At 35.4% G+C, this 18,433-nt stretch overlaps 1 protein-coding gene and 2 long non-coding RNA genes across 4 annotated transcripts; 2 read left to right on the top strand and 1 right to left on the bottom strand.

Moving 5' to 3' along the window:
• Window positions 1-867: 867 nt before the first annotated feature.
• Window positions 868-1,305, top strand: LOC106398759 (glutathione S-transferase T3-like). The gene has a single exon (XM_013839267.2). It carries the CDS (start codon window positions 868-870, stop codon window positions 1,303-1,305), a length of 438 nt encoding a protein of 145 aa, XP_013694721.2.
• Window positions 1,306-12,281: 10,976 nt separating this feature from the next.
• Window positions 12,282-14,813, top strand: LOC106400504. Of its 2 annotated transcripts, none has more exons than XR_001280311.3 (4): window positions 12,282-12,992; window positions 13,094-13,837; window positions 14,121-14,200; window positions 14,436-14,813. It is a non-coding gene; the product is annotated as an uncharacterized LOC106400504 (long non-coding RNA). The 2 variants fall into 2 exon arrangements; XR_001280310.3 differs by having other exon boundaries at window positions 12,286-12,992; window positions 14,448-14,813.
• On the bottom strand, window positions 13,887-14,541 carry LOC125593210. The gene is made up of 2 exons (XR_007329162.1): window positions 14,429-14,541; window positions 13,887-14,265 (listed from the first exon to the last, which is right to left on the bottom strand). It is a non-coding gene; the product is annotated as an uncharacterized LOC125593210 (long non-coding RNA).
• Window positions 14,814-18,433: the final 3,620 nt, after the last annotated feature.

Raw genomic sequence — 18,433 nt, 5'->3', positions numbered from 1 at the left:
ATAGCGTACGGTGAAAACTTTAAGATAGCTTACTGTGTTTGGGATTTTGTGTAAGATACCGTACTGTGTTTGTGATTTTGTGTAAGAATGTTTAAGATAGCGTGGAGATATGTTTGCTTGGTTTGATGAGTGTAATGGGAAGTAGTTGGAAAACAAGTTTACTATAGTTTCGTTGTTTTCTGTCTTCTGTCTTCTTTATAGTTTCGTTTGTTGTTGTTCTCGTTCGGTTAAGATAAAGCTTAAAGTTGAGCTTTGTTGTTATTACTGTAATAAGTTCTGACTAGACCCTGGTAGTTTGTGGTTAGGTCTTTAAGAAGGTTACTTATTACATCCTCACTTTTCACCTATTAAAACACATCAATCTTTCACTTATTGAAACACAGCAACCTCTCTTCCTCTCTTCTATCTCGTATAATCTCAATGGATTCAAGTGATCCATTGAATCCATTTAGTCAGCCTCGTCCTAGTTTCGTCGGCTTTCTTAACAGCCAGACCTTTCCTTATGAAAGTTATGGTTCTCCTCATCAGTTTGAAGCATCAGACATCCCAGCTTTTAGTTCACAACCACCACAGGCTCCAGTTGCACCGGAAAACCCACCAGTTGCCTCTAGGGAGCGAAAGAACTGGACTCCAGCCGATGATGAGGTGTTAATAAGTGGGTGGCTAAACACATCCAAGGATGTTGTAGTTGGAGTTGATCAAAAATCAGGGACTTTCTGGAAATGAGTTGGTGAGTTCTATGCGTCAAGTCCCCATGCTAAAGCGAGTGGTGAATCACGAGAGCATCTCCATTGTAAGCAGAGGTGGCACAAAATCAATGACTACACGAACAAATTATGTGCTGCATACGCGGCAGCTGAGAGACAGATGAGTTATGGTCAGAAAGACAATGATCTTCTCAAGCTCGCCAAAGACATCTACTTCGCCGATCAGAAGACAAAATTCACGCTTGACCATGCTTGGTGTGTGTTGAGGTATGAGCAGAAATGGCTCAGCCTTAACACTCCTAAGCCTAGTGGGAATTCAAAGCAAAAAGAGACATGCTCCCAAGCTTTAAGCTGCCCCGTAGGTGATCCTGAGGTCCATCCTGAAGGTATCAAGGTGGCGAAAGCTAAAAGGAAGAATACCGCGCCAGTGAGGTCTATGGAGGAGTGTCAGACCGTTTGGGAGATGAAGAAGGATGATCTCTTGATGAAGGAGATACTAACAAATCTTGCGATTCTTGACACACTTCTAGCCAAGAATCAACCACTTACTGAGGCTGAAGAAGTTGTCAAGAATAAGCTATTGGCGCTGTATTTCTAAAGATTAGCTTGTTAAGATCTAAGTTCCCATGTTTCTTTGTTTCTTTGAATCAACTGTTTCCATGTTTCTTTGCTAGAAATAAGTCTAAATGTCTCTGTTTTCTATGTGAGTACGATGTATCCTTCTATCTAATGAATGAAAGTTGCTGTTTTTATTTAAATTCTTATGTGTTTCTGTTTCTGTGTTTGCTATGTTTCTGTTTTAATTAAAATTTGTTGTGTTTATTTCTGTTTTACCATGAATCAAAGTTTCTGTTTTAATTAAAATTTGGTGTGTTTATTTCAGGAAATGGGACGATATAGCTACAGCCAGCCATCTCTTGCAGAGGTTTATTGTGGGGATTCATCAGACTATGGATACAGCTCTACAGAAGAGCTCATCCGTCGGGACCAAGAAGAGCTCATCCGTCGGGACCAAGAGCCGCCTCAATACCCACCTCAACCCGAAGTTGAGTTCGGATTTCCGCAGACCTGCTACTGTGGTGGCGCTCCAAAACTAGCAACTTTGAAGACTCTTAACGATAGAGGAAGACTTTACTTCACTTGTGACCAAGCTGACGATGGAGAATGCCATGTATGGAAGTGGTGGGATGTCGCCATGATGGAGGAGATGAGGGCAAGGGATAGACATGTACTTCAACTCAATGAAAAGGTAGACAATCTAACCTTGTTTAGTGACTTTGAAACTGAGCAAAAATTGGTTAGGCTTGAGAACCTTGTCTATGAGTTAGGAAAGAAGAGATCAAGTTACCTCATTGGCTTTGAACTATTTGTTGGCCTACTGATCACTGTGTTAGTTTTCTTAGGTGTGGTGATCTGTTTTAAGTGATTCGCGATCTTTGTATTAGGATATGTAATGCAGTTTAATGATTTTGGAGACTAGGATATGGTCTTATCTCTCTCGGAAATGTTATGTTGTTTAATGAATTATGGAGACTTGTAATGACTTGTGCAATATTTTTTAATGACTTGTGTAATATTTTGTAACAACCACGAGATGTTAATAATTTTACATAACAAGACAAGAGGCTACTAACACGACAGCGTAAAAGACTAGTATCACAAGATACACTTCTCGTGACCATATATCCAAAATACACTTCACAAGATGCTAATAATTTTAGAAGACACATTCACAAGATATACTTCTCGTGAAAAACTTTCCAAAATACATCTCCTCACTTGTCGTACAAAGACTAGTATCACAAGGTAGACACACTTCTATAAATATAAGACATTGTTACACAAAAATTTTCACAACTTCTCCTCTCTTTGACAATTTCTTCTCATCTTTTAAAACATTGGAATTGCTTCATCTTCGCATTATCATTACCACAATGAGAGTGATGATGATGAATTTGATTCAATGGCTGCTGAGTTTTTCGGATTTAATGATCCTTTTCCAGAACCAAAAGAGAGAAAAAAAAAGAATTTTTATAGAGAGAGACCGAGAAGAAGGGCATAGAAGGCTTTGGATTGATTATTTTTCCGAGAATCCAACATATTCAACCCATTTATTCCGGCGCCGGTTTAGAATGAACAAATCTTTGTTCATGGGTATTGTGCATCGTCTCTCTACAGAAATATCGTATTTTCGACTAACAGAAGATGCAACCGGACGGACAAGTCTCTCACCTCTGCAAAAATGTACTGCAGCTATTCGCCAATTGGCATACGGTGGTGCGGCCGATCAGCAAGACGAATATATCCGTCTTGCTGAAACAACGGCTAGAAAAAGTTTTCACAATTTTACCGCCGGAATTATCACCTTGTTTGACGATGAATACCTACGACATCCCACACCGGAGGATCTGGAAAGACTACTACATACTGGAGATGACCGTGGATTCCCGAGAATGATTGGAAGCATCGACTGTATGCATTGGGAGTGGAAGAATTGTCCCACCGCTTGGAAAAGAATGTATTCACGGGGAACCGGAAAACCAACAATTGTGTTGGAGGCTGTTGCTTCAAAAGACCTCTGGATTTGGCACGCTTTTTTTGGAGCTCCAGGTACTATGAACGATCTTAATATTCTTGATCGATCACCTGTTTTTGATGACATTATTAACGGGGTCGCCCCACAAGTTAACTATTATGTCAACGGAACGGAGTACCATCTCGCATATTACCTAACAGATGGTATATATCCGAAATGGGCGACTTTTATTCAGTCAATCCGACTACCACAAACCGAAAAGCAGTCATTGTTTGCTACATACCAAGAATCAGTTCGAAAAGATGTTGAGCGTGCCTTCGGAGTCCTACAAGCAAGATTTGCAGTTGTCAAAAATCCTTCTAAGTTATGGGACAAAGAAAAAATAGGAAATATTATGAAGGCATGTATCATACTCCATAATATGATTGTTGAAGATGAACGAGATTCAGACACTATTGAGGAATTTCAAGATGAAGAGTTTACGTTTACCGTAAAAAGGCCTACAAAGGCAGGGAATGCAATTGGTCGTCGGAAAGAAGTTCGGGATTCACTTACCCATCAACAATTAAAAAAGGATTTGATTGAACATATATGAGATAAATTCGGACATTTTCAAAATAATAATATGTAATATTTTAATTCTTTTAAATGAATAAAATGTGTGTTTGCTTTTAGGTAAGTCTTTTTTTTAATAAATGGAATGTAATAAAATGTTTCTAATTTTCTATTAAATAAATAAATTTGTTTTTCTTATTAGTTATCCAATTTTAAACTACTTATATGATTTTTCTTATATTTTATAATTCTGCTTATTTAAAATAAAATAATTAACCTAAGGACCAACCTAAAGTCCTACCAATAATCACAAATTTCATAAAAGTCCCACAAGAAAGTCCTAACCTACAAATATTAATAAAAAAAATCTTAGGACTTGCATAAATGACCCAGGGATGTGGTTGCTCTAAGCCGTCTTTATGGTGACAAGACACTGACAACAGGCGACAATATTTTTCTTCTTTCTAGAGTTTTTTTTTTTTTTTGAAAATTAAAATTTTATTCAACCCGAAAAATTGGGATTCATATCCGGTTACAAACCTGCTTTGAACAAAAGCTCCAAAGTTAAACTATTACAAACTAACTTTGCCCGCCCACTAAACCTGGCACATTCCGCTAGCCCATTTTTCGAAATTCTTCGGAATCGATTACCGTTCTCTACCTTTGACGAAACCCACGGGAATGTGAGGTTCTCCTCGTTGCCTCGGATGCCTGGATTTCCCGTGTCGTCTCCGGAGTAGCTGGTTCTCGATGAACTCCACAAAGCTCATAACCGTCAATGTCCACGAAGCCCTAGACGTTCAATAGGGGAGGGTTTCAGGTACTTACCACTAGAGGCCTTGCAACCACCAAAGCCGGGTGTGTACACAGCGCTCGAAACCGAATCCCGAACAGAGCAAGCGCTCACTACTGCCACTACTATCGATCCTGCAAGAAAGCGAGCCGATTTTGCTGCCACCACCAAACAAGAACTCCTCCATAACCTGCAAAGAAAGTCATGAACACCACACCGGGAAGTGAACGATGACCAAGTGTTGACACCGAGCCAGTCAATGACTCCCGAGAACTGGCTCGACACTTGTGGACTTCGAGAACTGAAGACCCAAACCTAAGCCGTGAAACCCCTAACCGGTGTCGCCGGCAGAGGGACTATGAAACCAACCAAGGAGGCAGAATCCGAACGGGAAGTCGCTCCAGTCGAACGAACTTGCAAGGAAGCCGTGAGAGTAGAGAAACGAGGTGATGTAGCTTGAGAAACAGCCTACCAACCGGCCATGAACGACCGCCGGAGCCACTGCCTATCTAACCACACGAGCCTTGACAGAGATCCAGAGCCATATCCTCCTGCGAACCGAACCTCCAGACTCGCCTGCGAACCGAACCTCCAGACTCGCCTTCGCCATTGGATCAACGACCCACGAAGACTCACCTAACAACATAAAGAGAGGAGCTTGACCACCCCGACACCGAAGAGATCAAAGAACCAATCGCCGTTGAAGGATGTTTCCTCCACCAGAAACGCCACAGAACACACGCATCGCCGGTAGAAAGAGAAACAACCCGCCTCTCCTCAGCAACGACAACAATATTCGGACAAGATCTGAGATGAAAACCGATCTGTTCCATGGACCCAAAAGCCGACCACCCCCTACTCCACCGCCTCTGCAGTCTCATCGAGAATCCAATGGAAGCAGAGACGTCGCCGATGACATCACCTCGCGAGCAGTGAAGATGCCGGCTAGAAACCCAACCTCAGATCCGAGATATATCGACCGAGAGACAGAGAAGCCGGAGAGTAGCAATAGGAAAACAAGAGCAAGGGAAGAGGGGTGCCTCCGACGCCGGTCATCGCGCTCACGCGCTCGCCGGACGTCGGAGCCGAAGAGTCACGCGTGCGAAGGTCTGAGCAAGTAGAGAGAGTTTTTGTTTTTGTTTCCGTTTTGTCACGTACCCTTCTTCTTTCTTTCTAGAGTTGGCCAGAAATACTAGATAATATATTACTCCATTCGTTCACAATACACACGATGTTATTACTTAGTTCGTTCACAATACACACGATGTTATTACTTAGTGCACAAAGATTAAGAAATTTACTTTTTTTCTAAAAAATGGTTTAAAAATATAATTTAAAAATCATTTAACCAATTACCTAAATGACTACAACATCTAATTAATTACACAGTTTTCAATAAAGTAAAAAATAACATAAAAGTATTAAAACATCATCTATTTTGAAACAACAAAAATCTTATAAAACATCATCTATTATGAAACGGAGAGAGTATATGCCAACATTTTATATGCATATGCAAATAAAATCTTTTAACCAGACTACAACAAAACTTATGTCAGTAAGAAAGTAAAATAAATAAATAAATTTTTTTTGGCCGGATAAATAAATAAATAAAACTTAGTGACATTTTGGTCAACAAACTTGTATGTTCACGTTTTAGTGACATTTTTGGTTCACAAACTTGTATATACAGGAATACAGACAGCTATACAGACCATGTACACATGACAGTTGACACATGCAACATGCGTATGCGTGTTTCTTTGTATAGGGCTGGACGATAAAAAGGACTACGTCACGTAAATTGGGCAGCACAGAAAATTATAAACGAACCAATCATTTGCACTGAGATCATAGCGGTCATAATCAGCTAGCAAATCATCTAAAATCATTTATTTAAAGAGCCAGACCAATTCGTTGTAGCTGAAATTTTCATAACGAATGATTAAGAGTAATTTTCTTAACTATGATTTACATAAATAAATAAAATGTCTTTTTTTAACATTGTCAAACAAAACAATATATATAAAGTTGGGTTTTTCCCTTTTGTGACAAGTCGCAGAGGGTTTTTGCGACACGTGTCATCCATGTATTTTTTTTACATTTTAGATCTTTCTTTTTTTAGATTATTCCAATTTGGCCAAATACTTTCTAATCGTGAACTATCTAATACTTTTCGCACTACACATTCTCGTATGAAGTTTGATAATATATTTTATTATTCACTAAAATTCAAGATGAGTAAAGAAATAAATAAAATAATAGAAATGTATTTTACATATTTAATTTATTCACAACTAAAAATAACATAAATTTTTGTTATTTTATTATTTTTTACCATTTTCTATTATTTAATTTACAAATTATATATTTATTTAACTATTAAAAATATAAAATGACCAAGCTAATAAGAAGAAATTAGAGTGCAATATATAATTTAAACATAAAACTTCCACAATCAGAGAGAAAAAGCAAAATACTATAGTAACACTAACTCAATAAATGTTTGGAGTTAAAAAAAGATCAACAAAAAAACTAGCCGATCTCATCTTACCATATAATGTCTTGCCTAAAACAAGCAAATGTCAGAAAAAGGTAAAAAGATAAAATATGAGACAAAGCAATCTCCGGAACATAAAGGATCGCGATTAAGCACCAGCGCAAAAAAACAAAAAACGGGTCAGAGAAAGAATAATCATCGGAAGAACAAAGTCACCACAAAACAAAAAGACTCATGTCTAAAGCACCGAAAGCACAACCACCAGCTAAAAGATAAGAAGCACCTCACAAACTAAACAAGCACATACAAGGCGCTCATGCCAGCGAAGAACCACAAAACTCTGAATAGAAGAAACCAAAATTTCAAAAGACTAACTCCGCACACCTACACCAAATGATGCATGAGAAGAATATAAACAACCTGAGTGTGAGGGAATGTAAGCCAACCACCAAGAAACCAAAGCTTAAACTTGAGACCATTATCAACCTTCCAAACGCACAAAGCATATACAAAGAAAAACACTATCCAAACCTGGAGTAGCAAATATGGTGAAAGGGAGAGCCACAAGAGACGTGATTAGCGATGAAAGATGCAACGAGATGAGAGAACAAAAAGATAAAAAGAAACAAAATGAAATCAACAAACCGTGGAGCCATCCTCGAGCTATGAAAGAGAGCATAGAAGTCAGATCACCAAAAACCAAATCTTGAAAACCAAGACGAGCAGAGACTTTTGACAGCAAACCAGCGACGAGGAAAACAACATCAATGACAACTAAACTCTGACCCAACCCAACGAGATTTAGTTTCTAACCTTAGCCAATACCTAAGGAAAAAGATGACCAATATTGACCGAAATAATATACAACGCCGTAAGAAACAACCGGACACATAGAAGTAATATGTCTGATCGATAACAAATACCAAATAATCTCACAGAAGAAGAAGGTGAGGAAAAACATGAGCACTGAGGTGAGTCTTTTTCCAATGATGATGAGAAGAACTGCACACTGGAGAGATAAACATAATACATAGATGGTGATATCTCAAGGTCAAAAGATGGAGGAGAGTGCAAATAATACATAAAAAGAGTAATGTTCAAAAATGTGAAAAATTAAAATAAAATTTTGACACCGTTAATCTTAGAATCTACAAATGCCTAAAGACAAAGTTATTGAAATTCAATATGTTTTACGTCAGAAACTCACTTCACCATTAACAAGTAGTATTATATATACAACAACACATTATTAAAAAGACAAACACATAATATATTAACTTATTACCTACTACTTCATAACATAATAAAACATCAAATACTCTTCACAAATAAATATTGACCACATAATCACATCATCAGAAAATCATATTTAAAAACTATAAAACAATATTCCGTGCGAAGCGCGGACAAATCCCTAGTAATGAAATAAATATCTCTAGTTTGCCATTTTCCTAGTTTAGCTCTTTTCTGTCTTAGATTATACTACTTCTGTCTCATATTAAAAATCGCTTTAGATTTGTACACATAGATTAAGAAACATTTATTTTTGCATATTTCCGATATAAAAACATCATTACTCATACGGTTAATCATATTTCAACCAATAGAAAAATAAACTGAAAAAATAAAGTTCATAAATATGCTAAAACGACATTTATTTTGCAACAAAATTTTTTTTCTACAACAACACTTAATATGAAACAAAAGAAAAATATGTTTTCCAGTGTAACTCCACCGCAAATCAATTTCAATCTAGAATTTAATCCCAGTCCTCCAACGCTAGAATTGCTAACCGAGATGGGGTTGACGAAGATCTTATTGAATTTCAAAGATGAAAAGTATTTTTTATATTTTTAATGTTTATTAAATTAAATTTGGTCTAAAAACATTTTTAGTGAATTCTGGGGCTAATTAATTTGAAAAATGTTTTAAATATTTTTATTATATTAATTCAGCCTTGGCCGAAATTGATTAATCAATACACGGATAAAAACAAAACCGAACAAAAAATCGGAAATCTTAAGAAAATATTAAAATCTTAAGAGATAGAAAAAAAATAAATGATCATTGAAATGCAAGCCCCGCATCTATTACTCCATCATATCTAAAGATCTCTTTCGTCTAAATTGAAGGATTCCATTGCGAATTTGTTTATTAAATCAAACTTAGTCTAAAAACACATTATACAAAAAAACAGATGGACTTTGTCATGTGAGGAGTCAGCCAGAATCTCCCATGTTCATAAAACTATTACATGAAACATAAAGAAACACATCGAAATTGGGACGCAGCTGTAACAAGAATATAAGATACTTTTCTATTTAATATATTTAGCAAAAATATCACGTGGAAATACAAACAATTGCTGTAGCCAATTGATTTATCACTTTTCTATATTTGTAGCAAAAAAATGACAAAAAAATAAATAAACAAACAAATCCTTGTTTTTGATGGTGACATACTCGTTTATCTGTTCTGATTATATGTGTTTTGAGGGAAGGTAAACGAGTATGATTTAGACAATTCATATTGACATTAAAAGTATATGTTAATTACATTGGGCTGCTTGGTGCTCTACTGTTACCTACTCGAACATTGTCATTTTTGGGCCTATCGTAGAATACTCATGAGTTATGGGCAACATAATGGAAAGCATAAATCATTCATTATCACATGATCACCGTTACAAATCACAAGAACAAAATGAGGAAGAAACAAAGTACTTTTAATACGTCTTAAACTACTTTCAATGCTTTAGGAATGTGATCTAACGACAAACCCTCCCTCTCCTCTGGAGAATTCTGAATTCGTCTTTGGCCATATGGCATATAACAAGTTTATCTTTATTGAAAAACCGGAAGCAATTTGATATCAGCTGTGTTAATCTTCAACAATTTTTATGCGATTTCGTTTCATTTGCGGCAATTAGAAAATTCTGAATAATCCACTACGACATAGAGTATATCTGAACGGTGCATTTATGACTACCAAAACGGCAGCAATATATATAAAAAATATGCTCCTAAATCATAATAGTCAAATCAGTCAGCATCACTTTTAATGCTTTTACAACTAAAATTTTAGACAAATGCGACCATTTCAATATCGAAACAGAAATCCTTTTTTTCTTTGATCTGTCATTACTCGTTTCTAACATCTGGTAGGGGTGGGGGAAAATTGCTATTTAGCTTAGGAATACAGAAAACACTAGGTTGTATTTTTGTAAAAGAAAAATCGCATAAAAAAATATTCAAAGTGATAATTACTAACACTTTAAATCTTAAAATTATTTAACTAACATTTTAACAAATTATAGTGACATTTTTATTGTGTTAAAAAATGACATTTCTATCTAAACAAACTTTTAGTCGATTTACTCGTCATATCAATAAGTGATTGACACTGTTTATTTTCCAATAAAAATAATTACGTGTCAATTTTTTCTTTCTTTTTTAAAATGATCTAGTTAATTAATAGTGAAAAATACTTAAAGTTTATAAAATTTCAAAAATTAAAAAAAAATTAAAAAATATCAGAAAATATTAAGTAGTTAGTAACTATAAAAAAAATAAAATGATTTTTTAACAAATGAAAAGTGACGTGAAGAAATAGTGGTGTACAATATTAAAAAAATTAAAATGATTAAAAATCCAAAGTAACTGTAACTTAACTAACAAAATGCAAAACAAATACTAACTCAATTTCTAATGCATGATTTTTTTTTTATGATTTGAATTATCCAATTTACTAAAGGGCTAACTCAAAATTGTAACTCAATCATAACACATTATAATTCAAACATTAAATTAAAAAATTAAAAGTAATTCATAACTAATAACATTTATTAGTTATGCTCCTAATTCGAAATGAATCAATTCTAACTCATGTCACCGATAAAGTTTAAGTAAAACAATATATTTTTTAAAAAACACATAGAAAATCCTATTTCAAATGTGTGCATGAAAGAATCCCAACATTTACTAGTAATCGATTTTGCAAATGGAGGAAAACAAACCATAGCCTCTTTTTTTTTGCTGGACCCATAGCCATTTATGTTATAATTATCTAGTTTTCATTCGAGCATTACTTTTTATGTATCCAGTAATCAGATTTATATCATATCCTACTATTGAATGCGAAAGTGATTATCAACTTGCAATGTTCTATTTTGTTAGGTGAAGAACGACAAAAACAACATTGCCGTTCTTGAATTATATTTTTTTGATATCATAAGAATAAAATTAATGTCTATTCTTTTGGTTTAAGCTTTCCTCTTCCATGTAATCTAAGATCATCTTTTCTTTCTGGTTAGTCGGAAACCTCTGTTCCAGTGCCTACTATCAGGTCGATTTTTTAAAAATGTATACTTTTTTGGCTCATATCAAAGAAGTACAACCCCATTTTAGAAAAAAAAGTACAACCCTATAGAATCATCTTTGTAGTTGCAAAATAATCACTTATGATTTGAACTGAATACACCAGTAGAATAAAATTCCTTTGTAATTTTCTCAAGAAAAATCATTGGTAATATTTAGTTCAGACCGAGGAGGAGAACGCTTTAGATTTTCTTTACGAAGAAAATAGATAAAGAAACCTAAAAGCAAGATTTATGTTTCTAGATAAAATGTGAACTCAAAAAGAATGAAGCACATAAATCGAATAATAGGTTACTCTAAATTAATGGACACACAACTTCTCTTTTCTTAGTCTACTTTTATCTTTTATAATAGGTTAATGTTGAATCTGAATTTGGTCGACTCTAAAGAGAAGAACAAAACCCGACTGTCAACTATTTTAAAAGCTTTTTTCAAAAAAAAAAACTATTTTAAAAGCTTTTTAGTGATCAAAATGAAAGAAAGATTACATTTGTGTGCAAAGAAGAGAGAAAGGAGACATCCCTCAACGAAAGTGCGCCAAAAAAGTATAAGTCAACAAGATTAAAGCTAATTAAAAGTTCTAGCCATCAATCTTTGTAGTGAAGTTTGGATGTCTTTCTTAATCTCTCCTACCCTCTTTTATACTCGTTTCATTCCCTCTTTGCCTTAAAGCAGACTTGATCTAGTACGATAGACCTAGTGTTTGACCGAGTTTAACGGATCAAATCCTTTGGATTGATCCCTTAAGCGACGAGCTTTTGGACAGAGCTTTATTATTCAATGGACCTTGTAAAAGAATATAATACTAGTTTCTAACTCGCGCGGGCGCGCGGGTGTTTTATTTCATTTTTAAATTTTTTGAACTTTTTTTATATTATCGAATGTATATACTTTATACACTTACCAACTGAAAATATTTGTTTAGTATGTTTTTAAAACCAACACAATTTTATAGCAGAAATCTATAGTAGTTTTATGTATTCTAGTAGTTTATATGTAAATATTTGTATTGTTAGATTTCATTTAAATAAAAACTATATCAAATATTTATTAAGAAACAAATTTGCAAATAAATTTTGTTTTCATAACAATGTGATATTAATTTTTTTTTCATCCAACGTGATATTAATTTATTATTTACATCATTCGTATTTTACATTTTTAGTTCTTAGTACATATTTGTGCTAATCAAAAGTGGTTAATAATGTATAATTCAAACAAATGGGCCAAGCTCTAGATAATATAAAAAGACTAAGCCTAAATTTGGTACTAAACAGATTAATCCGGGAAAAAGAAGAAAATAAACATACATAACCTTTTCCTTTTGAGTTTAATGTATTTGTATCGGTGAATCAAAGTTTAGATTATTTCTCCCTTCGTCTCTTTGCTTCCCCATCGGTTTTACCAAAGAGCAAACTCCACGGAGAAGAAGAAAACCAAGACTTAACTATATTTTTGTGTGGCTCAACTAACCTCCAACTTCTAAAATTCATATGCAAATTCAATGGAAACCAACAACCTCTATGTTAGAGTTTCCATATTTTTTCCTTTATCTTTTGTGATTTAATTTCTCAGTTTTATTGATTTAGTATTTGTTTCTTTATTAAATATGAGAGATTGTTGTAGATCGGAGACTAATTGGTTGATCAAAACATTCAATCTAAGAAGAAAGCAGGGGATGTGAAATTTAGAGGATGAATGGATTATCATGTTAAAGATCAGGTTGAACTCTTTCGTATAACGTTATTAGTTGAATTTTAGCAAAAAAAAAAAGATCAGGTATTGGCATATGAAATAAAAACTCCAAACATAGAATCTAGTTAATCGGAATCGTCATACAAAGGTTAGTACTTGTTTTATAATAAGGTTGATTTCAAATGTCTTAAATGTTTTTCAGACATGAAGTATTAGTATCAAAACCATCTCATAGTTCTGTTATATAGAGAGATAGCATCCGATTTATTGAAGAGACATTCTTAAGATTTGGGTCAGATTGATAAACAGAGAGATAAATCGTGAGAAGAATAGCAAACAGAAGTATTGAAGCAATATGGATTAAAGGGGAGACAGAGAAAGGAAGAATATAATATGTGTCTCTCAGTTTTCTTTTGCTTCTTTCTTGTTCTGAGATTTTTTTAACTTGTTTAAATAATATTTACAGCTCAAAAGGTATTCAAGGTTGTCCATGTCCCCACAGTTGATGTCACTAATCATATATGTGTCTTGTCTCATATCTCTGTCTGATATTCTAATTCTAATATATGTACAAATTGAATAAGCGTTTCCTCCTTCTGATAAGATAGCAAACCCATCGATCAATGAAGCTGAGGATGAAATCTTTCAAATGTTTGATATGAAACTGTAACAGAGGTAAGAAAATGTGTCAGATGGCTGATAGAGTTCAGTTGCTATAAAGAGATTTTGAGTTAAGTTACTTAGTATTAATTTTGAGATACACTATAAAGTAAATATTAAATTTTGTGTTAGGAAGTTCAACTATTGCCTTCCTTGTGAGTTTTATTGCTTTATTACCACTACTTGAATTGCTCTGTTAGCACTACTTGCTTGAATTTCCAAAGTGAAAACCATTTACATATGTGTTTAGTATGCAACAATAAAATCTGATATCCCTTCTTCTTTTTGATCTATGAAGATTTCTATGACCCAGTTGAGGAAGATGAATTTGAACAGGATGCTAAGGTCCATATATTGTTCCCAACTGAACCTCTTCCGGTAAGTTCCCAGCTGTACCTCATATACATTTGAGTTCTTTTGCATGATGCATGGATTTTTACACCCTAAAAAAAACAAAGTAGTAAGATTCGGCATTACATGACATACGATATATATATAATGAAAACATATTTACTTGCATGAATTTTTACACCCTTGAAAAAAAACAAAGAAGCATAAGATTCAGTTTTATTTTTCATACGATTTATGTAATGAAATCATATTTACCTTACAGTTTCGTCTGCAGTGATGAACTCAAGAGTTTCTCCACCACTACGGGTGTTTTGCTTCCACATATGAGGCAATCTGACACGAATTGGCCACCCGATTTTATACGCTTTGACATCCTTTAGAAGAGACATATTTTTTGCGCTCGCCATGTTTTCTGTAAATGAAGAGTGAAATATGGATAGGTAGTAGGTAATTCTAGACCCAGTATATATATAGATGGGTGAAGAGTCTAGGTTAAAAGGGTAGATAGAGTCTAGGTTAAGAGGGTAGATATGGCGAGTTTAGATACAGCTCGGATATCCTCTGCCTTCAATTTTTTAAAGTTAATCGTATGATTGTATCTTTTGAAAATCTCTATAATCAATTTTAGAAATTGTTCAAATTCCTTGCGCAAAATATGGAAACTAATTACAAAAGGCATCATTAATTGATTAACGCTTTTCAAGGAAGATCTTGGGATGCAATATGGGTCCGATTGGTAATGGCCGTAGCTTTAAATTTTTTGCTGTAAAAAAAAATATATAGTTTTTTTGTTGTGGCTTTAAATTTTATTGATGTGGCTTTAAATTTTATTGCTGTAGAATTTTATGGAAAACACTAAAAAATTGTTTTGGATATTTGGCTCTGCAGAGAACTTGTACAGTTATAAGTTATTTCAAAAACTGTGGTTTCAAAAAAAAATTTAAAGCTTGATTGCTCTGAATTTGGTGCGGTAGAAATAAATATAGTTGTGGACAGCAGCTACAGCAACTACCAATCACCCCCTATATTAGATAATAATAATATACATGATCTAGCTTGTAGTGTTTACATGTGAGAATAAATTTTAAAACCAGTGGCATGAGATTGTAATTTTTAGAAAAATTCAGGGCTATTTCAAATTTGTACTCTTTTTTTTAATAGATTAGAAGATATCTCCAACAGTAAACCTCCCAATTCACTTGTGGGAAAAAAAAAGTCCATCTCAATGAATTTGTGCGAGTAGGTCCGGGAATGAAGAGCTTGGCCAGGAGCTTTTGCCTTATAGATATGCTCTGGAGTGAATATGGCAGGACGTCGCCATGCACTCAGCGAAGTACTCTGGGCTAATCAAGACGAGTATGACTATCATTCGCTCCGCATGACGTTCAAAGTTTCTTGTGGCAAGGTTAACTGCCATTCACTCGGCGAGACGCTTGTGCTGTGGAAAGTTGGAGAGGTGAAAGTAACTGGTGAGACTGTCTCTTAGTGGGCATAACGATTCTTCTCGGCGGGAATCAATGATCTCCGAAGCTCGGTTTAATCTGGTTAAATGACGTACCCGTGTAATTTGGACCTGATTAGAATAAGTGAATGTGACAGTCGTGGCTGTTATTCACTCGGCAAACGATTTTTCCTTAATTATTTTTTGTGTATGTGTATATGTTTATTTTGTTGCGGCTGAATTTGTTAAGACTGCCTGCATACCCCAAAATAAGATCAAGCCATTCATAGTTATTTTTTTAACGAGTAAAAATGCTTTCGGTTGTAGGAACGCTTGAGGATCATGGAGTTCAATGTCCTCGGCACGAGTTCTCCAAACAATGTCTCGAGCTGATAAACACCTGCTCTCTTTTCTCAAGACGAGGTCGTTAAGTTCCAAGGGGCTTGCTCGAACTTTCATGTTGTAATAGCTCTCGGCAAGGTGCTGGTAGTTTTGAATTGAGAGGATTAATTTCTTGGTCTCGGCCTTCTTCGATTTCGTCTAAGGCGTCAAGCATCATTTCCTTGTTAAGTTTACCAAGCTGAGGTATTTTTGCCCGGCGGAGACTGGTTACATTGACTTCTGCATGAGCCATAGATTTGACTTCGTAAGCTAATGAGAAAGGTATTTTGTTGGTTACACCTCTCGGCGTCGTCCTGTGCAACCGAAGGACTCAATATAACTCGTCTGCCCAATGATCTTTCTTGAGGCCGAGTCATTTTTTGATTCCATTGATGATGATCTTGTTCATCGCCTCGGCTTGTTCCTTTCCTTGCGGACACCTCGGCGTGGAAGTGTTGAAGCAAATTCCCGTAGAATCCTCTTAAATTGTTTGATGTGAACTGCGAGCCATTGTGGGGAGCCGTGTCGACATATGATATATTTCTTAACAAAGATTTACATCTCTTTGTCAGCAAATTGGACAAAAGCTTTGCCACCACCTATTTTGTGAAATAATCAGTCATTATGAGCAGGAAGTATTGTTGTCTCGAACTTAGGAATTGACCAACTATGTGAGGGATATGGTGATGTAGTGGTAGTTCGGTCGAACAGTGGATATGCAGAAGGGGAAAGCTTTCTTTTGGACAAGCTCTGTTTAGATTGGTGAAATTAACGCATACCCGCCATTTTTCGTTCTTCTTCTTGACAATAACTTGGTTAGCCAGTCATTTAAAATATTTTACTTCTGTTATTCATCCCTCGCTGAGTAATCTTTCAACTTCATCGTCGACCACTTTTGACCGTTTCGGACCCAACTTCCTTATCTTCCTCCTTGTAGGCTTGATTGTTGGGTATACGTTGAGTTTCTGGGTCGTGATGAAAGGATCGATTCCCTTCATGTCGGCCGTGGACCACACAAAAATTGAGATTTTATCATTAAGGAAATATATGATTTTGTCCTTCACCACGTCAGGCGAGATAAACATTGATTCTGATTGTTATGCTTGGATCATCTTTATAGATGCAGACCTTGATAACTTCCTCCTTCAACGAGATCGATCTTTTGGATTGGCTTCGCTTCTGTGTTGACGAGGGAGGCTGTCTTTCCAAGTTTTACCTTGGCGGCCATAAGGTTTCTTGCTGCCCTTTGATTACCAGGAAGGGTTTGTATCTGAATATCGTAACTGGGGAATTTGATACACTGGTGATAAGTCAAAGGAATGACTTCTGGTGATAAGTCAAAGGAATGACTTGGCTTACCAAGGATTGCGTTGTAGGAAGCTATTGTGTAGATGACGGAAACTTTCACAGTCCATGTTTCTTTTGCGACGAAAACAGTTAATCTGGTCATGCCAAGCATTGCTTCAGAAGATCTGTTGAAGCCGGGAGTGATCGAGTGGAGGATTTTATTTCTTGGAGGTTGATTCCTATCTTTTCGAGGTGTGTCTCTAAAGATGAGATGGATTTAGCTGTGCGACGTCTTCTGCAGAGAAATTAAGTGATATGGGGATTATGGACCTCGGCCATTACTTGGTAGTTACTGCTTTCCGTTGGAAGTTTTTATGGATCTGTTGGTGTCTATAATATTCGGATACAAATTTCGTTTTTGCATCCTTTATTGACCTGTGTTTCCGAATTAGGTAACAAGTTGTAGATTTTTTTCAACCATGTGAAGCAACAAAACCGCAAATGTGGATCCAAAACAGCTTATCATCTTCACTCTTTGTCAACTTCTACAAATTACTTGTTTTGTGTTCAAGTAGCAAAGCAGGTACAACCAAACAGTTTGGTGTGGAAGAAAACAAACGGTGAGTTATGTTGGGAATCAAGGGTTCTTTGCTTCGGTGGGATGATATGTATCTGTCTCTGGTGGGTTTTGCTCAGCGGAGGGGATACGGTGGACGGTGGACCTGGTGGTTATGGCGGAGGATGAGAAAAAATGGTCTAGAGAGAGCTTGATGCGATTATGCGAAAGTGATTATCAACATGTATCTAATAATTGGATTTATATCTATTTCTATAATGTGATTATCAACATGCAATGCTTTATTCGGTTAGGTGAAGAACGACAAAAGCAACATTGTCATAATAAATAAATTGATGCCCCTTTTTTTTGGATTATATCTAGACATCCACCGGAAAAGCCAACATGAAAGTGTACTACATCATAAAATAATTTTTCTAGATGCACAACGGTTACGTAAAAGTTCAAAAAAAAAAAGTCATTTGTGCTTTGAAAATATACAATATGAATAAAAATAATTTGTAAATCAGGTTCAGACCGAGTAGGGGAAGTGGGGAACGCTAATTAAGAAAGAGCCTTTTTAGGTTTTATTTAA

This window comes from Brassica napus, chromosome C9 (genome assembly GCF_020379485.1).
Source record: "Brassica napus cultivar Da-Ae chromosome C9, Da-Ae, whole genome shotgun sequence".
Taxonomy (NCBI): Eukaryota; Viridiplantae; Streptophyta; class Magnoliopsida; order Brassicales; family Brassicaceae; genus Brassica; species Brassica napus.
The sequence above is the reverse complement of the archived record's forward strand: the minus strand, read 5'-3'. Positions and strand labels throughout refer to the sequence as shown.